The 25,937-nt window shown below is 42.8% G+C and overlaps 1 protein-coding gene across 1 annotated transcript in view; it reads right to left on the minus strand.

The window, feature by feature from the left end:
* The window catches only part of LOC112255141 (xin actin-binding repeat-containing protein 2), a 52,153-nt gene extending 28,425 nt beyond the window's left edge, over positions 1–23,728 (minus strand). The window contains exons 1-2 of the mRNA XM_042323959.1: positions 23,202–23,728; positions 2,674–2,794 (exon numbers count right to left, since the gene is read on the minus strand). Coding sequence (XP_042179893.1) covers positions 2,674–2,794; positions 23,202–23,432 — 352 coding nt within the window. The 5' untranslated portion in view covers positions 23,433–23,728. The remainder of the gene's footprint in view (positions 1–2,673; positions 2,795–23,201) is intronic.
* Positions 23,729–25,937: the final 2,209 nt, after the last annotated feature.

Consider the following 25,937-nt stretch of genomic DNA (forward strand, 5'->3'; position numbering starts at 1 on the left):
CTGTAACTTTCTCACTAACCTGCAGAAAGAGAAAAGAGCTCAGCATAAAAGAGGGGAGTAAACTTTGCCCAACAAGAACGAGCTCCCCTTAAACCATTGACCTTGTGAGAGTAGCTTCATCACACTAACTTCTCTCATTCAGGCCTGTAATCAAAGACTGATAGGCATTAGCTCACTCAAGGCACCAATGTGCAGACCACTGACATATCTTGACATTCTACCCAGGGTACTCCTGGTTCTGTTCAGAAAGCCTCCAGGTATTGTATAGTTCACTAAATTCAAATAGGTAGCAGTGATTGTTTCCTCTGCAGGGCCAGAAAACAACACAGTGCATACCATAGGAGGCTATTGGGAGGAGCTATAGGAGGAAGGGTTTCATTGTATTGGCTGGAAAGGAATGAATGGCACAGTATCAAGCATATGGAAACCACATGATTGACTCCATTCCAGCCGTTACAATGAGCCCCTCCTGCTATATCTCCTCCCACCAGCCTCCTCTGGTGTGTAAGTACCCCCCAGAGTCAGACATAGCAGTGCATCGACGAAAGGAAAGCCTGGTTATCTCTGCTGTAGGAACCTGTGCCATGCTGATAATCCCTCTGAAATTGCACATGGATTTCCTGTTCGTGGAGTGTAAACAAACTCGCCCGGAATATCTGATGTCATAGACGGTATCCCTTGGCGCTTTATCAGCTAGCTAAGGCCTGCAGGCCTTCAAAGGGTTAATAATGAGCGCATTTCACAAATTCTGTAAACTTTTTTTGCTAAGGCACAGTAGATGTGTATGCAAATTCACTGGCAAGACTTATTTTCAGGTCAGTGTTTAGACAACAGTTTATGTTATGTGCTGACTGTCTAGGTAGAGACTCTTGTCCCTCAAAGCACCTTAGCCCTCTGATTCTGTTTGAGTATTGTGCTTAATGGAAGTTAATGGGAGGAAGTGAACTTTTGCCATTTAGAGAAGCCCTAAGAGAAACAATGTGGATCAATAGGTGTCAATCTGAGTGACTGGAGCTTCGATTTCCAATTCAAGCAGGTATCCTGAGGCTAAAATCTCCTCCAATAACCTTCGTTGGGTAAAATCCCAAAACAAATTTGCCTTGTTTAACAAAATCAGTGGTGCTTTTCCCAACGGAGCATATCCCCTGATATTATAAAATAATATCACTACAACTGTGAATATTACACTCCATGTCAAAAATATAGTGTTGTTTGGACCCACAGGTGTGGGATATATAAACCAGACCCAGAATCCAGTGGGATATACAAAAGGGAGATATTGTAACCAAGGTTGTCTATTTAAAAGACAAAAGCATGCTGCTTCAGAGGTGAGGTTGGTGCTTGTTTAAAGCACAAAGCTCAGTGTGTCGTTCACAGGTCTTTATTTAACACGGTGGCTTCGGGAAAACAGCTCCTTTACCTCCTCTGTCACTCACTGTGAGCTGTAAATCACATGATGCTGTCACTAGCATGACACTGTCAATCGGTCAGCTCTCACAAACCCTCATCACTTACACCCACACCGGTCCGCAAAGGCCACAGTGTCATCCAACTTTAGCCGCCACAGTGATTTAGGACTGGTTAACCATTTCACATGGCCGAGGTAACATTTGAGAAGAGAAAAAAAACATTCTGGAGATTGAACTGCTGTATATAGGTTGTTACTGAAACCACAACAACAACTAGGAGTAATGTCGTGTGTGCTTGTGTGCTTGTGTGTGTGTGTGTGTGTGTGTGTGTGTGTGTGTGTCTGTGTGTGTGTCTGTGAGTGTGTGTGTGTCTGTGTGTGTGTGTGTGTGTGTGTCTGTGAGTGTGTGTGTGTCTGTGAGTGTGTGTGTCTGTCTGTGTGTGTGTGTGTGTCTGTGAGTGTGTGTGTCTGTCTGTGTGTGTGTGTGTCTGTGAGTGTGTGTGTGTCTGTGAGTGTGTGTGTGTGTCTGTCTGTGTGTGTGTGTCTGTCAGTAAGTATGTGAGTGGAACACACAGTGAGCTGTCAACCTGTCCATCAATCCACTGAGCCTTTCTGTCTCTCTTACACACACACACACACACACACACACACACACACTCACTCACAGAAGCACCTCAACATGACCCCAATGTCACACACTCATGTCAAACACTCAAGCACTATCTCTCTCAGGTCACGTCCTCTGCCTTCACATGTGTAAATCATTTAAATGGAGTGAAACAGTGAAATTGTTTGTGGATGGTTTTCCATAAAGAAACATAAATCTGTGGACCTTTTTAAATTAGAAATACTGCAGTTTTTTAAACGGAGAATACTGCACCTTCCCCACGACTACTCTGTACAGTCAATGTTATCTGTTTCAGTGGAAAAGGGGAATCCCACAATGCAGCCACTCAGCAACTTCTCCTATCACAGTAATGGAAAAACTGTTTGTGTATCTAGGGTTGTTCATTTTCTGCCTCGGATGATACTCCATTTCCAGAGTTGATTTGATCCCACACAGGACAACACAGTACATTCTCAACATACAAGCTCATTTTCAGATTTCTCTCTCAAGTACACATAACCAGTATCACATTCTGTAGCTGCTTTGTGGATTTGAGCAAATTCTATGAAAGTTGTGCTACCTGATTTCTGATGGAATAAAAGTACTGGAGGAGGAGGAGGTAGGGCAGTGTGTAATACTACAGTAATGAACTACTTACAGAGGCTGGGGTCATGAGCTGAGGCCATCTTCTCACCAGGTGATGGGTCCCTCTTCTGGTCAAGCTGGTAGCTACTGGCTGGGGCTCTTCTGGATGGGCTGGACTGTACGGCTCTCACTTCCTGGTTAGGGAAAGGGAGGGAGGGAGGGAGGGAGGGAGGGAGGGAGGGAGGGAGGGAGGGAGGGAGGGAGGGAGGGAGGGAGGGAGGGAGGGAGGGGAGGGAGGGAGGGAGGGAGGGAGGGAGGGAGGGAGGGAGGGAGGGAGGGAGAGGGAGGGAGGGAGGGAGGGAGGGAGGGAGAGACAAGATGGGTAGGTTAGTATATTATCAGAGGAAACACCTGTGCTTTCCCAGAAGAGGGTGGTGATTGAGGTACAGGTCATAGCTCAATCGGCACACACACACAGGCTGGTACACACACACACACATGCCCATATCTGAAAAATGATCCACCCAGTGAGTGTTAGGTGTCATTGAACCCCTGGACACCAGTGGAACATTATCGTTGGTAGCGAGGATATCTGTCTGTTGACTGGATGGCAAACAAACCTCTGAACTTACAGCGCAAACACTGATGACCTTGACTGGAATGTGCAAAACAGGCATCGACTGGAATGTTACAGCAAACAAAAGACTCCAGTGAATTTTAATTGGCAAACTCTTAGCGTGTGTAGCAGCTTAAGGCTCCACCCTTCAACCGAATCGTAGGTTACACAACTACCGTGTTAGACAAAACGCAATATTATAATGTCTCATTGTTAGTGGAATATCCTTGAGGCATACAATCTTGTGTTTCCTGAAGTGTTTTTTTTGTGTCAAATGTAGAAACCAGTAGAATAAGCACGCCTAGTTTTCTTGCAAATTTTCTTGCAAATCAGCACTGTCTTTCCAAAAACGATTTGCAAATCAAATGTGTTCCCTGTGGTATTTCATCTACAGATTCCCAGCGGGACCTGGGGAAGAGTGACAACAAGCAAACAACAACGCAAGGACACAACAGACGATGCTCCAAAACACACTGCCACAATCAGAGGAACGCACCTGAGACAAATCTGGGACACACACAAAGACACAATGTATTTGAAGGGCATGTCCATGAGAGGAACAGCTTGTGCGGTGTGTCGAGGTTACAGGTCCCAAAACAGAGTTAACCTGTGGTCTGGGTTCTTCGATTGACTGAATGTGGGATTTAGTCCCTCACACTTCAAGCTTTGTCAACAGCAGTACAGTAGTAAACACCATGTCGCTGAACGCTCCATTCTGAGACCACTCCACTCCTCAGGAACGAGTTCCCAGCCTCCCACTGGATCGTCTTACCAGTTCTGTTGACGTCTCCCGTTATTTAATAATGATAAACAGTACGTCTACGGCAGCATTGTGTGTTGCTCCGGAGATGTTTAAGAGCGTCATTAGTGGCAATAAAACTGCTGTTTGAACAGCATTTGTGTCTGTGAAGTGGGGATTGATGGTATAGAGAGGACTGTGTGCCAATCTCGAGATTAGGGTTCCATTCAATCTAATCCACAAGGGGATTTTGGAGTTAAATCTCCTGTAAATAATAATGCTCCACTGCAAACATGTTGGCACAGTGATCTTATTTGACTGTTTACAACAATCCAGTTGCACATTGTATCACAGCAGGCAAGTGGTGCATTCTAATTGATTTCATTGGATAGGGCCCGCAGTCATGTTACCGGGCAGACTGGGCTCGAGCCTCTCTGTGGCTATTCAGCTCTGAGGTCATGATTTCAACAAACAGGGCAGGATGTCAAACATCTTTATCAGCAGAGTGAGCATTTACATCACATAATATAGGCAGAAATTATGTGACATATTCCTATACAAAACATGCCATATCCCTACTGTGTATATATACAGTTGAAGTCGGAAGTTTACATACACTTAGGTTGGAGTCTTTAAAACTCGTTTTTCAGCCACTCCACAAATTCCTTGTTAACAAACTATAGTCGGTTAGGACATCTACTTTGTGCATGACACAAGTCATTTTTTCAACAATTGTTACAGACAGATTATTTCACTTATAATTCACTGTATCACAATTCCAATGACAGAAGTTTACGTACACACGGTTGACAGTGCCTTTAATCAGCTTGGAAATTTCCCGAAAAGGATGTTTAGAAGCTTCTGATAGGCTAATTGGCATCATTTGAGTCAATCGGAAGTGTATCTGTGGATGTATTACAAGGCCTACCTTCAAACTCGGTACCATTTTCATGAGAAAATCAGCCATGACCTCAGAAAAAACATTGTAGACCTCCACAAGTCTGGTTCATCCTTGTGAGCAATCTCCAAACGCCTGAAGGTACCACGTTCATCTGTACAAACAATAGTATGCAAGTATAAACACCATGGGACCACGCAGCCGTCATACCGCTCAGGAAGGAGACGCGTTCTGTCTCCTAGAGATGAACGTACTTTGGTGCGAAAAGTGCAAATCAATCCCAGAAAAACAGCAAAGGACCTTGTGAAGATGCTGGAGGAAACAGGTACAAAAGTATCTACATTCACAGTAAAACGAGTCCTATATTGACATAACCTGAAAGGCCGCTCAGCAAGGAAGAAGCCACTGCTCAAAAACCGTCATAAAAACGGCAGACTACAGTTTGCAACTGCACATGGGGACAAAGATCGTACTTTTTGTAGAAATGTCCTCTGGTCTGATGAAACAGAAATTGAACTGTTTCACCATAATGACCATCGTTATTTTTGGAGGAAGAAGGGGGATGCTTGCAGGTCGAAGAACACCATCCCAACCGTGAAGCACGAGGGTGGCAGCATCATGTAGTGGGGGTGCTTTGCTTCAGGAGGGACTGGTGCACTTCACAAAATAGATGGCATCATGAGGGAGGACAATTATGTGGATATATTGAAGCAACATCTTAAGACATCAGTCAGGAAGTTAAAGCTTGTTTGCAAATGGGTCTTCCAAATGGACAATGATCCCAAACATACTTCCAAAGTTGTGGCAAAACCCTGTTCCGCTAGTGGAACCCCTCGCCAACAGCCAATGAAATTTCAGGGCTCCAAATACAAATCAACAGAAATCTCATACATCAAATTTCTCAAACATACAAGTATTAGGCACCATTTTAAAGATATAATTCTCATTAATCCAGCCACAGTGTCTGATTTCAAAAATGCTTTACAGCAAAAGCTCCACAAACGATTATGTTAGGTCACCACCAACTCACAGAAAAACCCAGCCATTTTTCCAGCCAAAGAGAAGAGTCACAAACAGCACAAATAGAGATTAAATTAATCACTAACCTTTGATGATCTTCATCAGATGACACTCATAGGACTTCATGTTACACAATACATGTATGTTTTGTTCGATCAAGTTCATATTTATATCCCAAAATCTTATTTTACATTGGCGTGTTATGTTCAGTAGTTCCAAAACATGCAGTGATATTGCAGAGAGCCACATGAATTCACAGAAATACTCATTATAAATGTTGATGAAAATTCAAGTGTTATGCATGGAACTTTAGATACACTTCTCCTTCATACAATCGCTGTGTCAGATTTCAAAACAACTTTACGGAAAAAGCATAATCTGAGAACGGCGCTCAGAGCCCAAACCAGCCAGAGAAATATCCGCCATGTTGGGTAGTCAACATTAGTCATAAATAGCATTATAAATATTCACTTACCTTTGATGATCTTCATCTGAATGCACTCCCAGGAATCACAGTTCCACAATAAATGCTTGTTTTGTTCGATAATGTCCATCATTTATGTCCATTTATGTCCAAATAGCTTCATTTGTTAGGGCGTTTGGTAAACAAATCCAAAAGCGCGTTCTGGTCCAGTCGGACGAAAAGTTCAAAAAGTTATATAACAGGTCGAAGAAACTTGTCAAACTAAGTATAGAATCAATCTTTAGGATGTTTTTATCATAATGTTCAATAATATTCCAACCGGAGAATTCCATTGTCTGTAGAAAAGCAATGGAACGAGAGATACCTCTCATGTGAAAGCGCATGACTGAGAACGAGGCTGCAGGCAAACCCCTTAGTCAAACAGCTCCCATCCGGCCCCCCTTCACAGGAGCAGCCTGAAACAACGTTCTAAAGACGGTTGACATCTAGTGGAAGCCTTAGGAAGTGCAAAATAACCCATATCCCACTGTGAATTTGAGAGGGGCTGAGTTCAAAAGCTACAAACCTCAGATTTCCCACTTCCTGTTTGGATTTTTTCTCAGGTTTTTGCCTACCATATGAGTTCTGTTATACTCACAGACATCATTCAAACAGTTTTCGAAACTTCAGAGTGTTTTCTATCCAATACTAATAATAATATGCATTATTGACTGAGTAGGAGGCAGTTCACTCTGGGCACGCTATTCATCCAAAAGTGAAAATGCTGCCCCCTATCCCAAAGAAGTTAAGGACAACAAAGTCAAGGTATTGGAGTGGACATCACAAAGACCTGACCTCAATCCTATAGATAATTTGTGGGCAGAACTGAAAAAGCGTGTGCGAGCAAGGAGGCCTACAAACCTGACTCAGTTACACCAGCACTGTCAGGAGGAATAGGCCAAAATTCACCCAACTTATTGTGGGAAGCTTGTGGAAGGCTACCCAAAATGTTTGACCCAAGTTAAACAATTTCAAGGCAATACTACCAAATACTAATTGAGTGTATGTAAACTTCTGACCCACTGGGAATGTGATGAAAGAAATAAAAGCTGAAATAAATCATTCTCTCTACTATTATTCTGACATTTCACATTCTTAAAATAAAGTGGTGATCTTAACTGACCTAAGGCAGGACATTTCTATTAGTATTAAATGTCAGGAATTGTGAAAAACTGAAATTAAATGTATTTGGCTAAGGTGTATGTAAACATCAATACACATATGGTCATTCAGCAGTTACTCATGTATTTCATCACCCATTCCCATTCAACTGGATCAAATATTTTCTGCTTTTCTCCACTATCATGCCACAGCATCTCCTGTTCTGAAGAGGAATGGGGGTCAGATAAACCACAGACAGGAGGCCATTTCCCAGGGCTCCCTGTTAGCCAGATCTTGTTCTCCATATGTTCCCGTTGGCCCTGCCACAGCTTCCCCGTCAGCTTCCCCGTCAGCCTGGGGAATCACTCCCCTTACGCTCCCCTTGACAGACTGACATCATTAATAAGGTACGTGCTTCAGGAAATCTACCAGCCTCAGAGACAATCCTGCAGGAAAAATAAATAACCCTTTTAAGGGTGTCTCACTAATGAATTCAATGCCACCCATCCATGACATTAATGCTGATATGACAGCGTGCACAGTAAAACGGTGAGGCCGGTCGGACACTTGTCAGGGGAAACCATGGCGATGACATCAGTTTTATATATGGAGCTGCAGATTAGGAAGTGACATGTTGTGACACCTGTTGTTTTGTGTCACCTGGGGGTGCACTAATGCACAACCATGCCTATTAAAATCCAGTAAAGCACGTCATACAGCAGCTATAGGTGATCTCTCTCTCTCTCTCTCTCTCTCTCTCTCTCTCTCTCTCTCTCTCTCTCTCTCTCTCTCTCTCTCAGTGTCTGTATAGAAAAAGGAGTTCTGGCTGAGATGACGGACTAGAAGGGGTTGTTGAGGGAAATGACAGCTCATATGTGACTGGCTCCCCGCTTGGAGGGATGCTTTGTTTCAAATGATGCACATATACACACCACCAAGCCCGATTGCTCCTAGCTAGGAGATCTAATGTTGTGAGAGCTGCCTTATCGCTTTCCTGGCACAACATGAAGTGACATGAAGATGACTCATCAGGATCCACAGTTGATAGTCAAGACAGAGACATACCATTAGGCTGTAGGAGGCATCTGCCTTGCTGCTGGTGGAGAACATCTCATTTTTCTTTCCTCGCCTTAAATCAATCCAATGCTTTATTAATGGATCCGATGTTTTCAGTTACAGCGTCACAAAACTTGCTTCACCTGAGCACGTACTGTACCTGAACAAGTTTGATTTCACGTTCTCCTCCTCTTATTGAAATAACAAAGCTTTAGTTTCTGGTTTGGAAGCTTTTGCTGAAACTGCAGATATTTCCTGTCTTTGAAGGTCACCCAGAGGCACTTAACAGACTCCAGAGTGTGTCATCCAAACCTTGGCACGAGCTTCTCTTTCCATCTGAGTTATTTGTTTGCATCCAATGCCATAAACTTTCCTCACAATCCAAAAGTTTGCAGTGAAGAATATTGTGCAGTACAATTCTCTATTGACTCTCACCATTATTAGGAAACACAGGCCACTGAGATCCACCCACTTATATTTCACTCTCAAGTCAACACAGTCACAAAAGTGTTGCAGTGAGGATAGAAAGATAGAGATGAGAGCGGGGAGAGCAAGAGATAAAGGGGATACCTAGTCAGTTGTACGACTGAATGCATTCAACTGTAAGAGTTAGTGACGATAGTTGGCAGTAGAAAGCCTAAATAGTATATTTGACCTTTCAGCTTCCATATCAAATCTAGACATTTCAAGCAGACAATTAACAACAATGACAAATGATTTGATGCAAAAACCTAAGAAAGAAATTGGGAAACCTATCCAACCAAAAACATAGAGATCCAGAAAACCACAGCCTACGCTTTCACTATGGTGAATCACTAAAACAAAACAGAAATACACTACGGAAAAAGAAGGAACAGCACGTTAGAATACAGCTCAATGTAATTGAAGAACCCATAGAATCTAACCACTTCTGGTAAAATTGGAACACACTAAACAAACAACAACACGAAGAGTTATCTATGCAAAACGGAGATGTATTGGTAAACCACTTCTCCAATCTTTTGACCCTATAACAAAGATCAAACAGCAAAGACATGATCAATTAAAAATCTTAGAATCAACCATTAAAGACTACCAGAACCCACTGGATTCTCCAATTACATTGAATGAACTACAGGGCAATTTCTTCAGTGAACTAGGTCCCCCACGGGGACACCTGTCCACAACATCAAACAGTCACACTCCAAACTCCACTATGGCCAAGACCAAAGAGCTGTCAAAGGACACCAGAAACAAAATTGTAGACCTGCACCAGGCTGGGAAGACTGAATCTGCAATAGGTAAGCAGCTTGGTTTGAAGAAATCAACTGTGGGAGCAATTATTAGGAAATGGAAGACATACAAGACCACTGATGATCTCCTTCGATCTGGGGCTCCAAGCAAGATCTCACCCCATGGGGGACCTAGTGAATGACCTGCAGAGAGCTGGGACCAAAGTAACAAAGCCTACCATCAGTAATACACTACGCCGCCAGGGACTCAAATCCTGCAGTGCCAGACGTGTCCCCCTGCTTAAGCCAGTACATGTCCAGGCCCGTCTGAAGTTTGCTAGAGAGCATTTGGATGATCCAGAAGAAGATTGGGAGAATGTCATATGGTCAGATGAAACCAAAATATAACTTTTTGGTAAAAACTCAACTCGTCGTGTTCGGAGGACAAAGAATGCTGAGTTGCATCCAAAGAACACCATACCTACTGTGAAGCATGGGGGTGGAAACATCATGCTTTGGGGCTGTTTTTCTGCAAAGGGACCAGGACGACTAATCTGTGTAAAGGAAATAATTAATGGGGCCATGTATCGTGAGATTTTGAGTGAAAACCTCCTTCCATCAGCAAGGGCATTGAAGATGAAACGTGGCTGGGTCTCTCAGCATGACAATGATCCCAAACACACCGCCCGGGCAACGAAGGAGTGGCTTCGTAAGAAGCATTTCAAGGTCCTGGAGTGGCCTAGCCAGTCTCCAGATCTCAACCCCATAGAAAATCTTTGGAGGGAGTTGAAAGTCCGTGTTGTCCAGCAACAGCCCCAAAACATCACTGCTCTAGATGAGATCTGCATGGAGGAATGGGCTAAAATACCAGCAACAGTGTGTGAAAACCTTGTGAAGACTTACAGAAAACGTTTGACCTCTGTCATTGCCAACAAAGGGTATATAACAAAGTATTGAGATAAACTTTTGTTATTGACCAAATACTTATTTTCCACCATAATTTGCAAATAAATTCATTAAAAATCCTACAATGTGATTTTCTAGATTTTTTTTTCTCTCATTTTGTCTGTCATAGTTGAAGTGTACCTATGATGAAAATTACAGGCCTCTCTCATCTTTTTAAGTGGGAGAACTTGCACAATTGGTGGCTGACTAAAGACTTTTTTGCCCCACTGTATATCAACAAATTGGCGAGGGCACTAGAACAGACTGGAGCACCCCGCCTCACCCTCCTAGAATCTGAAGTCAAATGTCTACTGTTTTCTGATGATCTGGTGCTTCTGTCCCCAACCAAGGAGGGCCTACAGCAGCACCTACATCTTCTGCACAGATTCTGCCAGACCTGGGCCCTGACAGTAAATCTGAGTAAGACAAAAAGTAATGGTGTTCCAAAAAAGGTCCAGTTGCCACCACAAATACAAATTTCATCTAGACTCTGTTAACCTAGAGCACACAAAACATGATGCGTATCTCGGCCTAAACATCAGCACCACAGGTAACTTCCACAAAGCTGTGAACAGTCTGAGGCAAGAAGGGCCTTCTACACCATCGAAAGGAACATATAAATTCGACATCCCAATTAGGATGTATGAGACACATATTTATCTCAGATTACACAGATCCACAAAGAATTTCAAAACAAATCCAATTTTGATAAACTCCCATATCTATTGGGTGAAATACGTGCCGTTTTGTGACCTGTTGCCACAAGAAAAGGGCAACCAGTGAAAAACATAAATATGGGTTGTATTTACAATGGTGTTTGTTCATTTATTTTCCCTTTTGTACTTGAACTATTATCTAATCGTTATAACACTGTACATAGCCATAATATGATATTTGAGATGTCTCTATTCCTTTGAAACTTTTATGAGCCTAATGGTTACTGTTAATTTCTGATTGTTTATTCAACTTCTGTTTATTGTCTATTTAACTTGCTTTGACACTGTAAACATATGTTTCCCATACCAATAAAGCCATTTGAATTGAATTGAGAGGTAGAGAGAGGGATACAGAGAGAGAGAGACAGAAAGGGAGCAAGAGAGCAAAAACAGAGAGTGAGAGAGGAGACACACAGACAGGCACATAAACAGAGAGAGAGAGGGAGGCTGAGTAGAGAGAGAGAGAGAGTGTTGTGACGGAGTGGGCCCAGCTTGGCTGTGGCGTCTCCAAGCAGGTTTGAGATGATTAGGAGCCTCTGTCTCGCTGGGCCAGCTGACACACACAGAGGAGCTAAACAGTACTGTGTGCCAGATGGCCAGACGGCCAGACAGACAGGCTGCAGAAGTGTCATATGTTGTATGGGTGGAGAGGACTATTCTAGGCACCAGGCTTTATTGTTGGTAACACCTCTCACTCTATCACACTCATCACAACACAGTACATCAAACCCAGAAAAGCCCCATCTACAGTGGTGGGTTAGTGATGATGTAACACTCCTCTGAGTGTAGGCTACTTTGCACTTGATTTATGGAAGGTGTAAGACGTACTTTATGGAAGGTGTAGGATGTTGCCAATGTTGATATAACATGCATGATCATTTTTTTCACTGAACATTTCTGAGAGAGATGTATAGAGAGATAGCGAGTTGGAACTACAGAGAGTCAACATGAAAAAAAATAGTGTGGTTCTGAAATGTGCTCGTCATGCTTCACCGTAGATGGGACTTGTTTATGAAGTACAGTGACCTGCTTGTTAAGTCCCGAGAACCAACATCTCTCTCGCTCTCTCACTCTCTCTCTCTTTCTCTCGCTCTCTCACTCTCTCTCTCTTTCTCTCTCTCTCTCTCTCTCTCTCTCTCGCTCTCTTTCTCTCTCTCTCTCTCTCTTTCTCTCTAACTCTCGTTCACTCTCTTTCTCTCTCTTTCTCAATTTCAATTCAATTTAAGGGCTTTATTGGCATGGGAAACATATGTCAACATTGCCAAAGCAAGTGAACTAGATAATATACAAAAGTGAAATAAACAATAAAAATGAACAGTAAACATTACACTCACAAAAGTTCCAAAATAATAAAGACATTACAAATGTCATATTATGTGCAAATAGTTAAAGTACAAAAGGGAAAATAAAAAAACATAAATATGGTTTGTATTTACAATGGTGTTTGTTCTTCACTGGTTGACCTTTTCTTGCGGCAACAGTTCACAAATCTTGCTGCTGTGATGGCACACTGTAGTATTTCACCCAGTAGATATGTGAGTTTATCAAAAATTGATTCGTTTTCAAAATTTTGTGGATCTGTGTAATCTGAGAGAAATATGTGTCTCTAATATCGTACATTGGGCAGGAGGTTAGGAAGTGCAGCTCAGTTTTCACCTCATTTTCTGGGCAGTGTGCACATAGCCTGTCTTCTCTTGAGAGCCAGGTCTGCCTACGGCAGCTATGATCACTGAGTCTGTACATAGTCAAAGCTTTCCTTAAGTTTGGGTCAGTCACAGTGGTCAGGCATTCTGCCACTGTGTACTCTCTGTTTAGGGCCAAATAGCATTCTAGTTTGCTCTGTTTTTTTTGTTAATTCTTTCCAATGTCACTCTCTCCATTCACTCTCTCTCTCTCTCTCTCTCTCTCTCTCTCTCTCTCTCTCTCTCTCTCTCTCTCTCTCTCTCTCTCTCTCTTCTGACTAGGTCATTCTCTCTGTCTCTTCCCACTGGGCCTATGCGTAATGAATGCAAATCATGTTTCACTCCCTTTCATCAGGCTCCTCTGCCTCCTAATGTTTACTGAGCGCTGCCAAACACCAACTCCATCCGACACTATTTATACGTACGAGTGGCGGATCTAAACCGGGATATCCAGAACCTTCTCCATTTCCAGACAGTGACTTTGGACATAAGCTGAATCAGGGGCCCCTTGTTCATCAATGCCGATCCAATGTTCTGGGGATATAGGCCTAGTCTATCTTTGTTTACATGGATATAGGCCTAGTCTATCTTGGTTTACATGGATATAGGCCTAGTCTATCTTTGTTTACATGGATATAGGCCTAGTCTATCTTTGTTTACATGGATATAGGCCTAGTCTATCTTTGTTTACATGGATATAGGCCTAGTCTATCTTTGTTTACATGGATATAGACAGGTGGAAGTAAAATAAACTAGCTGCGAGTGTGTTCTCAGTTTGACCAACGGTGCTGCTGTTAATGATTAATCCGTCACCCCGAATACCGTTCGTCATCCAGTAAGTTATAAATAAAGCTTTAACGGGTTTGAAAAAAACAACAACAATTGAATCTATTTCGCCATGGCAACCGTCACAGTAGCAGCCAGGTCTGAGTGAGGGGACGTTATGAATTATAGTGCTGTCTTTGTCTCAGAGCAATATCTACATAAATGATTAAACTGTAAGCCCTGTGGTTCGTGTGGTAATCCGTTAGCGTGCACGCTCCGGTGCCGTTCTGGGTGTCATCATAATACCGCTGGGGGAAAAAAAGAAAAGGGCCCTGAAACACAGAATCATGCTGGTGGTGAAGATGGATTATGACGATAATGAAGATGACTGGTGAACGATAGGAAAGGAATGCTCATATGCACATAACAGATAAGTACAAGATGAATGCTTTAGAAAGGGAAACCCCCCAATCAAACTCCCCACCCGTACAGTATCTAGAATAGAACCTGTTTTAGGTCAAGTCGATGGAAATGGAAAGCCAATGGAAAGCCAGGTGATGACCTGGCCTGGCCATTGGTTTAACCATACACCAGATAAGTGCTGGTAATAATTGGAATATCTACCATTCAGAGACCCACTCCTTTGTTATTGGGCCGTGTGGTTGGACTCATACAGCCGTGACTCCATTAAATGATTTGAATCAGTGAAACTGAGACGAGGTGGAAGTGTCTCATAGAGCTAATGGAATCTTACGAGTGAGCTGTTGAGACACTTTGGGCCGGGCCGGGCTGGACAAGAGAGGGCTGGAAGAATGGGTCAGAATGAAGTTTTTTTTAATGTGGGTATGAGTAAACTGTAGCCTTAATTTCAACATAACATTAACCATTTGAAGCTTTAAAAGAGGCTCTCATACCTATTTGCCAAATACCACTTCCTGTCAACCGGGGCAGCCAATGAAATGACAGTAAACACAATTGATTATCCCCAAAATAAAACACACAAGCATACACATAATGTCGTGTCAAGTGTCAAGTTACCTAGCTGAAAATTATGCATATGGGACACATTAAGCAATGTTCAAAGCCTCCATAAAAATGAAAAAAAAAATCATTCTCCCGAGTGGCACGGCGGTCTAAGACACAGCATTGCAGTGCTAGAGGTGTCACTACAGACCCTGGTTCAATTCCAGGCTGTATCACCATGATTGGGAGTCCCATAGGGGTGGTGTGCAATTGGCCCAGCGTTGTCCGCGTTAGGCCCGTCATTGTAAATAAAAATGTATTCTTAACTGGCTTGCCTAGTTAAATAAAGAGAAATGCTTTTGCAGTACAGAGGTACGGTAGCTACTCAAGCTGTGAAGATCAACCCAAGCTCCCATGTACATTCCCACCCACACGTGCCACCATCTGAATGTGTGCAGACGCCTCACATTTAAGTGTCCAACTGGACTTCAGGATATGTCACATTTAAAGCCACCCATGACATCAAGCTTCATAGGTCACAGTGGGCTGTATATTTAGAGTCTGGATGTCCCATGAGGTGAGGATGGGGAATGGGCTATCGATCTCAGAGAACCCCTAGGACCTTCAGAAACAAACTAACCAAGATTAAATCCCTGGTGAAATAACAGGACAATGACATAGGATGTGCCATGGTTTGGTGACATAGATCCTATCTCTGTGCCATGGTTTGGTGACATAGATCCTATCTCTGTGCCATGGTTTGGTGACATAGATGCTATCTCTGTGGCATGGTGTGGTGACATAGATGCTATCTCTGTGGCATGGTGTGGTGACATACAGTAGATGCTATCTCTGTGGCATGGTGTGGTGACATAGATGCTATCTCTGTGGCATGGTGTGGTGACATAGATGCTATCTCTGTGGCATGGTGTGGTGACATAGATGCTATCTCTGTGGCATGGTGTGGTGACATAGATCCTATCTCTGTGGAGTGATACATGCTGCATGACTTTGGTTTCTTCATTATAGTCCTACCTGTTTTGGTATGCAACTTTTATGGATTGCTTTAGATTGCATTTGGATTACTGATACTGTGTTATGTGGGTTGTTAACTGGATTTGTTCTGACATTTGTGATGTATTGTTTTTGATTATTATTGGACATTTTCGCTGCACTGTTAGAGCAGGACTAATTGATGTGACTCCCAGACATTTGATTGCCCCCCTCTGGTTGGGACTGGTAACGACATCTGATTCCACTGTCATAAACAGAAACAGAAACAGAAGGGGGGTCGGCTAGTCAGCTAGTCCACTCGAGCAAAAAAAGGAACTCTTTGCTCCGAACATAAACTATTGCATCACTCCACATCTGTGGATAATGGAAACATGCCTGTCCTCCTCTACAGTGGAATCAGTGAAGTTTTGGCACTACTTATACGGCCACCCGGCGATGATCCATCCTCCATTGTTATGACTAACCTCTCAATGACATCCCAGGCATTCCACTGTATAAATAATAAAATATCCCACCAAAGCTGACATTTGCTTTACAACCCTACAGATAAGGCAAGAGACAGAGTCATGTTTTATAGTGAGCTGCAAACCTTTTCTTCTGTGATCTGTGAACACTGGCCCTGTGTTGAACTGACACAGGCTTTTGTTAGACGACTAAATCAGAGATAAGAAGATGACCTTCCCGTTGCCTGTGAATAATGTGTGGCTGAGAATGTTATTAGAAACCAGAGTGAAACAGAGACAAATGAACAGCCAGATGATTGTGCTTCATTCAAGGTCTCCTTTAATGAAGTGTTCTAAAGGGGTATTAATCAATTATTAATATTCTGCTTTATTGTTTCTCAGGTCACCTTGCCCCAAAAGGGGACAGAATTCATCTGATATGGGGGAATAAAAAAGCACTTTAACACCATGGGCAACACAGAACGAAAATTAAAAACGGGAATGAAATCTTCTGCAGAGGAAATTGAAAGGAAACGGCAAATTGGATTATCATTCATTAAGAATCAAATGTCAAATAGAAAGGTCAGATTCAAAGGAAGAATTAAACAGTGACAAGTATCCATGTTCTCAAAATTAAGATTCAAGATAATGACAGAAAGATCGGTTTCTTTGCGAATTTTGGTCATGATAAATAAAGGATGAATTCCAAATGGGCGTCGCAGAGTAAAAGTAAGTCTTTATCCCTCTTTCCTTGACTTGAATGAGGCAGTAGAAGAAGGATTGAGAGTCGTCATATTGGATCCCTACAGAAATACAAGCAGTTCAGCGTTAGTATATCACAACGGTACAGTAGATAAACCACCATTGTATGGGGTTTGGGGGCGGCAGGTAGCCTGGCGGTTAAGAGCGTTGAGCCAGTAACCAATAAGTTGCTGGTTCAAGTCCCTGAGCTGACTAGGTGAAAAATCTGTTGATGTGCCCTTGAGCAAAGCACTTAAACCTAATTGCTCCTGTAAGTCATTCTGGATAAGAGCATCTGTTAGCCTAACCTACATTGTCTCAGTCTCATCATGATTGTCAGTCAGCTCATGTCAAGGGAATACAATAATTCATCTTTGAAGCAAATGTCTCCTAGATGTATTATAGGACACGGTCCATTGGGGAATAGCCAAACTCTGTTCTTATCAGGATGTGTTTGGTTTATTATGGCTTCGTTCCACTCTGTCTCGCCACACTCGTCTAAATATACTTAACAAGGCTTAACTTTCCCTAAAATACTACATTTCACTCAGTACCAGATGAAGTTTTTACTGTGTATTTGAGACATGGCCAGTTGTTCTGAGCCAAAGAATGTCTGTGAAAGATTGCATCTTTTGGACCTTTGGCATCAGTGGTTCAGTGTTGTGGTCGCAGCAAACTATGGTACAGTCATCTGAGAAACCTCTCACATTTCCTTTCACATATAAGTACTAATTAAAGAACAGTAAAGATAAAAACCCTCACAAAAAACAACAACCCCATCACAAAGGAAAAACCGTTCGATAAAACAAACCCCTAACTATTTTGTTTTTGTACACTTCTGCTCTTGTAGTTAAACTACTAAGAATGAAGCTTTTCAGCTGGCCTTTAATCAGTTATGCTGACTTCACCTTCCTCTTTGTGATCTGAAGCAACACCAGAACCCACAGATCCACATAAGAAGACAGACAGACAGCAGGACCCAGTCCAGAACTCTGACTACGACAGGCATGATCCAGTTCTCTATAGATCCACGTCTCCACTCTGCCTGCGCTCCCATCTGATCTGAGGCAGGCTGGCAGTACCTAAAGGCCCTCCACTCCCGCGCTGTCAGCCACAGCCGACATACCAATTACAGGGTTATTTTTAAAATGCAGCTTAACCATACAACCCCAGGAATAGGTCTTAAATAGCACAGTGTGGAATAAGCCCCGTCGTCTGTACATGGCACTGCACTGCACAGAGAGCATGTGCCACCTACAGGTTTCAACCCATAGTCGGCAGGCTAGAGAGACACCATACTGCAGCTGTGCTGCCGCCTCAAGACCTCTAAAACCTACAGAGTTGGGACAACTGTATGTTTATTATGAGTAGGGCTCAGAGTTTTCCCTGACCATGAGCTAACGAGGAACAACTTTGGTTAAGTTAAGGCTATATGGTCAGGAACAACTCTAGAACCTAATTATGGACTAGTCAGAGCTACTATGAGTCCCACAACTAAGCAATCAAAGCCAGTGAGCTCACTGAATAGATCAACAAGAAGTTAATCAGTATCAGAATGGGTGATTAATAATACACAGTTCTTAAATACATCTAAAACTAAAAGTATTGTATTTGGTCAAAAAAAAAGAAAAAGAATCTAAGACCCAAACCTCAACTGGAGTTATGCATTAAGTGTGTGACCATTGAACAAGTTGAGGAAGCTAAACTCCTAGGTACAGTTGAAGTTGGAAGTTTACATACACTTAGGTTGGAGACATTAAAACTCATTTTTCAACCACTTCACAAATTTCTTGTTGACAAACTGTAGTTTTGGCAAGTCGGTTAGGACATCTACTTTGTGCATGACACAAATAATTTTTCCAACAATTGTTTACAGACAGATTATTTCACTTACATTCACTGTATCACAATTCCAGTGGGTCAGAAGTTTACATACACTAAGTTGAATGTGCCTTTAAACAGCTTGGAAAATTCCCGAAAAGAATGTCATGGCTTTAGAAGCTTCTGATAGGCTAATTTACACAATTTGAGTCAATTGGAGGTGTACCTGTGGATGTATTTCAAGGCCTACCTTCAGTGCCTCTTTGCTTGACATCATGGGAAAATCAAAAATCGGCCAAGACCTCAGAAAACAATTGTAGACCTCCACAAGTCTGGTTCATCCAGCAATTTCAAAACGCCTGAAGGTACCACATTCATCTGTACAAACAATAGCACGCAAGTATAAACACCATGGGACCACGCAGCTGTCATACCGCTCAGGAAGGAGACGCTTTCTGTTTCCTAGATATGAATGTACTTTGGTGCGAAAAGTGCAAATCAATCACAGAACAACAGCAAAGGACCTTGTGAAGATGCTGGAGGAAACAGGTGCAAAAGTATCTATATTCACAGTAAAACAAGTCCTCTATCGACATAACCTGAAAGGCCGCTCAGCAAGGAAGAAGCCATTGCTCCAAAACCACCATAAAAAAGCCAGACTACGGTTTGCAACTGCACATGGGGACAAAGATTGTACTTTTTGTAGAAATGTCCTCTGGTCTGATGAAACAAAAATAGAACTGTTTGGCCATAATGACCATCGTTATGTTTGAAGGAAGAAGGGGGAGGCTTGCAAACCGAAGAACACCATCCCAACCTTAAAGCACAGGGGTGGCAGCATTATGTTGTGGGATGCTTTGCTGCATGAGGGACTGGTGCACTTCACAAAATAGATGGCATCGTGAGGGAGTAAAATTATGTGGATATATTGAAGCAACATCTCAAGACATCAGTCAGGAAGTTAAAGCCTGGTCGCAAATTGGTCTTCCAAATGGACAATGACCCGAAGCATACTTCCAAAGTTGTGGCAAAATGGCTTAAGGACAACAAAGTCAAGGTATTAGAGTGGCCATCACAAAGCCTTGACCTCAATCCTATAGAAAATGTGTGGGCAGAACTGAAAAAAAGCATGTGCGAGCAAAGAGGCCTACAAACCTGACTCGGTTACACCAGCTCTGACAGGAGGATATGGCCAAAATTCACCTAACTTATTGTGGGAAGCTTGTGGAAGGCTACCAGAAATGTTAGACCAAGTTAAACAATTTAAAGGCAATGCTACCAAATACTAATTGAGTGTATGTGAACTTCTGACCCACTGGGAATGTGATGAAAGAAATAAAAGCTGAAATAAATAATTCTCTCTACTATTATTCTGACATTTCACATTCTTAAAATAAAGTGGTGATCCTAACTGACTAACCTAAAACAGGGAATTTTTTACTTGGATTAAATGTCAGGAATTGTGAAAAACTGAGTTTAAATGTAGTTGGCTAAGGTGTATGTAAACTTCTGGCTTCAACTGTATATCATTGGATGGTCAATTATCATGGTCAAGTCATATTGAAAAATGTGTCGTAAAGATGGAGAGAGGTATGTCTGTTCTGAAAATATGTCCTGCGCTTTTGACACAAAAATCAACTGTACAAGTTGTTCAGGCTCTGGTCTTGTCCCATCTTGATTACTGTCCGGTAATATGGTCAAGTGCAGCAAAGAAAGACCAAGCAAAGCTGCAGCTAGTTCAAAACAGAGCATCACGCCTCACCCTTTAACTTCACATACAGAACTAACATCAACAACATCCATGCCAGTCATTCCTGGTTGAGGGTTGATGAGAGATGAACTGCTTGTCTCTTTATGTTTATGAGAAGTATTACTGTAATGAAAATTCCAGATTGTCTGTATAATCCAATAACATTCAGCACAGACAGCCATACATACCTCACAAGACATGCCACCAGGGGTCTCTTCACATTCCCCAAGTTCAAAAGCAATTCCCGACAACACGCAGTATTATACAGAGGCATGATCCAATTACTCCAAGAAACAGGAAAATGACCTTTAAAAAATGGATTAAACAACGTCTGATGGCAAAATAGCGACTGTGAAATGACACACACACAGACACACTCGAACACAAACACAATCCACACACGCGTTATTCTTCAGTTGTACACCGTGGCATTCTACATTTGTGTGACTGCTCAGTGTACCATGTGCTTGGTTCCTCGTCATGTTCTGTGTTTCGTGTGGACTCCAGGAAGAGTAGCTGCTGCTTCGTCAAAAGCTAACGGACATCTGAATAAGCCAATAAACACTGTCAGTGTATTGATCTAGTTTATACATAACTAAAGCTGCTTTCAGGTGGTTGACACTGAGACATGGTCATCTACTTTGTTTACAGCATGACTAAGTTCCCTTTACAACTCTCAAGAGGACAGTAATGCCATGGCCGGGGGCTGAGAAACATCAGCTGTGTATTTAGGCTCCACTCCATAGACAAGAGGATGGACTAGAGATCAATACAGATCTCTCTGTGCAGCTAATGGGGAGACTTCACTCATTTCTTTCACTTTTGCTGTGCTCTTCATACCATCTGCTGGTAGCTTATAGATTCACTAAGGATATTGTAATAATATTTGTATTGTAGTTTTTGATTAAACCGATCGAATCTGCGGTGGATCTTTGGCATTACGAACACATCACGGCCAGATTTGGGAAGAATATGGTTGGACATCATGACGGTGTTAAAACCAACTAAGAGCATAACTAGGTCAGATGGACCATTCGTTACTCCACGGTAGACATTTGGCAGTAGGATGGATTGACCAAAAATGACCAACTTTGCTTCCAAGTGTCTTAGATGTTCGTCTGAGAGCAGCCAGCTGTAATGTGATGGAAAACCAGGTGGTGAGTCATTCGCCCTTGACTTCAGTGAAAAAAAAGACGTAAGCACTTTTACCAGAGTCAACAAACTTTGGGTAAACCCTTTGCCAAAGGCTGAATCATATTCTCTGGCTTTGAAACAATACTCCTAACCCCTAGACCATGGTATCCACTGCTCTTTGTAACAATACTCCTAACCCCTAGACCGTGGTATCCACTGCTCTTTGTAACAATACTCCTAACCCCTAGACCATGGTATCCACTGCTCTTTGTAACAATACTCCTAACCCCTAGACCGTGGTATCCTCTGCTCTTTGTAACAATACTCCTAACCCCTAGACCGTGGTATCCACTGCTCTTTGTAACAATACTCCTAACCCCTAGACCGTGGTATCCACTGCTCTTTGTAACAATACTCCTAACCCCTAGACCGTGGTATCCACTGCTCTTTGTAACAATACTCCTAACCCCTAGACCGTGGTGTCCACTGCTCTTTGTAACAATACTCCTAACCCCTAGACCGTGGTATCCACTGCTCTTTGTAACAATACTCCTAACCCCTAGACCGTGGTGTCCACTGCTATTTGTAACAATACTCCTAACCCCTAGACCGTGGTGTCCACTGCTCTTTGTAACAATACTCCTAACCCCTAGACCGTGGTATCCACTGCTCTTTGTAACAATACTAACCCCTAACCCCACTAGACCGTGGTGTCCACTGCTCTTTGTAACAATACTCCTAACCCCTAGACCGTGGTATCCACTGCTCTTTGTAACAATACTCCTAACCCCTAGACCGTGGTGTCCACTGCTCTTTGTAACAATACTCCTAACCCCTAGACCGTGGTATCCACTGCTCTTTGTAACAATACTCCTAACCCCTAGACCGTGGTATCCACTGCTATTTGAAACATACTTTCTATCCCTTGTCATCTTGTTCTATCTTGACATTTAAACCATCTTAGCAAATAGTGCATTTTCTAACTGTGTAAAAACCAAATGCAATAAAAAAGAGGGGCCAAAATACTGAAACCAGGTGCTGCACCAGCGGTTTTCTATTTGTCAGTGATCAGACGGACGTCTTTCAGAGGATCCCACATAGCCACCCTGATACTAGAATAGACGTATTTATGGAATTAAGTGAGAGACGCAACAAGAACACAAAAACAAGCAGCAGAGCTGATGTTTAAAAAAAAGTGTGATGCCATTGGTCACCAGACCTCCCTCTATCTACACTGATAGTCTGCTTCCCGTCTCTCAGAAACTAGGAGACAGATAGATGCATTACAACTGTGTCAAAATCTCCAATGAACCTACTTCACTAAACTTACTTTTTTAACTTTCCACTAAAGTTTTATTCAGTTTCTCACAGTAAATGTAGCACATAATTGCCCATCAGTTGGTTCCCTCCCAAACAGTCCATGGACAGAGTGCTTTGGGCCACAGTAAGTTAGGGCACTGTTTGGCTTAAACATTCAATTCACATAAAGCTGTACTGCATAATAAGAAAAGAAGTGTACTTACAGTGTTGGCTGCTCCTGGGGGCTTCTCAAACATCCTCTTCAAGTTACTCAGAGGGATGTCAAACCTCTCAATGGTCTTGGCAGCCTGGAGGTCCTCCCGGAGTACTTGGTCGTCCGTGCCGTCTGCCTGAGGGACAGAGAGATACGGCGAGGAGGAAACGGAGCCCGAGGTCGCTAATGACTCGCCACTCACCACCTCCAACTCCTCTCCATTTCCTGATTGAATTTCCATTGTTGTGGAAACCGTATCCCCCTGTTCTTTCTTCTGGACAGGAGCGTACAGGGGAAGTCTATTGTATGACTGGGAGGTAAAAGGGGGAGAAAGGAAGAGAGATTTGTGAGTATTGTGAGTGAGAGAATGAGAGAAAGAGGAGTAGATGGGGTAGATGCCTTTCTCTGCTCTGTTCTGACCCTGTGGCTAGCTCTAGACACACCAGGCTGATAGACGACACAGAGAGGCTGGCCTTCAGAGGAGGAGAGAGGGAGAGGAGAGAGGAAAATGTTTTCCCAGTGACACACTGTTTTGGGTTTTGGATGCAGCTCACAGTAACGTCAGCTACATAGCTATGAGAAATAAATATTCACTTTAGAGAGAGAGACAGAGGGAGACAAAGGGAGACAGACAGAGAGAGAGAGAGAGAGAGAGAGAGAGAGAGAGAGAGAGAGAAAGAGACACACAGACTGACCAAGATAGGGCCTACTTTATAAATGTAATATTACACTAATATAAGTATTATAGCCTACCTTTCAGCTTAATCCTGAAGCAAGGAACTCCAGAACCCAGTTTAGACTGAACAGACCCCTTTCTCCCTCCCTCTGTCAGTACCACCCAGGTCAGGCTGACAGGAAACAGTTGAGACCCAGGGTTGACCCGAGCCCTAGCCTTGTCTGGCTCCAATCCTATTTTTCCTGAACAAATCATGGAAGCTCTGTCACAATTAACCTCCCACCCCAGTCGCCAGTGTGATAGTTGTTTTATTGCCCTTCCTTTCCTTGGGAGGGTTTTACTTTACTGGGCACGGCTAATGGTTGTTTGACGGTTTAAACACATTTTTTCCTCTACTTACACAATTGGAGCACAACTTTTCTACTGTTTTTCTTTGTCCCCCTGTGACATTAATGGTGTCTCTCACAGCTTTGCGTTGAATGTTTTTTGTGTCAAGACAAGGGACATTCAGTGTGGGGACTTTGTGCTATGTGAGCATATGCTCACTGTACTGCAAGGTTTTGCTGGGTTATCTTAATGAATTTAAGCAATGAATCGTCAACCATGTGAAATGAATTGAATTACTTATGCATAGGTTGTGAAATCCGTCAAGGCAACTCTGTGGTCCTATCAGGTGTGTCAAAAGGACTTTTTTAAGCAATAGCATTTCAAAGAGTACCTTGGCAACTGGCAACTTGGCAGTAGTTGAATATATTTTAAAAAACACTTAGAAGCTATTGGAAAAATACTCAAATACACTCCCATGCGTTTTAAAATAGTATTAAAATAAGTATTTGAAAATACTTTCAAATAGTAGGCTATTTAAAGCATATTATTTGAAAATGCCTTAAATTACGTCCGATAGAAGTAGTTGATTCGGGCCACATTATTAGAAAATAGTAAAATCCCTAAAAGTCGTTCAGCTCAGGGAATAAAGAGAGGGATACAGCTGGATATGAGAAAGGGATACAGCGGGATATGAGAAAGGGACACAGAGGGATATGAGAAAGGGACACAGCGGGATATGAGAAAGAGACACAGCGGGATATGAGAAAGGGATACAGCGGGATATGAGAAAGGGATACAGCGGGATATGAGAAAGGGACACAGAGGGATATGAGAAAGGGACACAGCGGGATATGAGAAAGAGACACAGCGGGATATGAGAAAGGGATACAGCTGGATATGAGAAAGAGACACAGCGGGATATGAGAAAGAGACACAGCGGGATATGAGAAAGGGATACAGCTGGATATGAGAAAGGGATACAGCTGGATATGAGAAAGGGATACAGCTGGATATGAGAAAGGGATACAGCGGGATATGAGAAAGGGATACAGCTGGATATGAGAAAGGGATACAGCTGGATATGAGAAAGGGATACAGCTGGATATGAGAAAGGGATACAGCGGGATATGAGAAAGGGATACAGCTGGATATGAGAAAGGGATACAGCTGGATATGAGAAAGGGATACAGCTGGATATGAGAAAGAGACACAGCGGGATATGAGAAAGAGACACAGCGGGATATGAGAAAGAGACACAGCGGGATATGAGAAAGGGATACAGCTGGATATGAGAAAGAGACACAGCGGGATATGAGAAAGGGACACAGCGGGATATGAGAAAGGGATACAGCTGGATATGAGAAAGGGATACAGCGGGATATGAGAAAGGGACACAGAGGGATATGAGAAAGGGACACAGCGGGATATGAGAAAGAGACACAGCGGGATATGAGAAAGGGACACAACGGGATATGAGAAAGGGACACAGCGGGATATGAGAAAGGGACATAGGGGATATGCGAAAGGGATACGGCGGGATATGAGAAAGGGACACAGCGGGATATGAGAAAGGGATACAGCGGGATATGAGAAAGGGACACAGCGGGATATGAGAAAGGGATACGGCGGGATATGAGAAAGGGATACAGGGGATATGAGAAAGGGACATAGGGGATATGAGAAAGGGACACAGCGGGATATGAGAAAGGGATACAGCGGGATATGAGAAAGGGATACAGCGGG

This window comes from Oncorhynchus tshawytscha, linkage group LG07 (assembly GCF_018296145.1).
Source record: "Oncorhynchus tshawytscha isolate Ot180627B linkage group LG07, Otsh_v2.0, whole genome shotgun sequence".
In the NCBI taxonomy this organism is placed as follows: domain Eukaryota; kingdom Metazoa; phylum Chordata; class Actinopteri; order Salmoniformes; family Salmonidae; genus Oncorhynchus; species Oncorhynchus tshawytscha.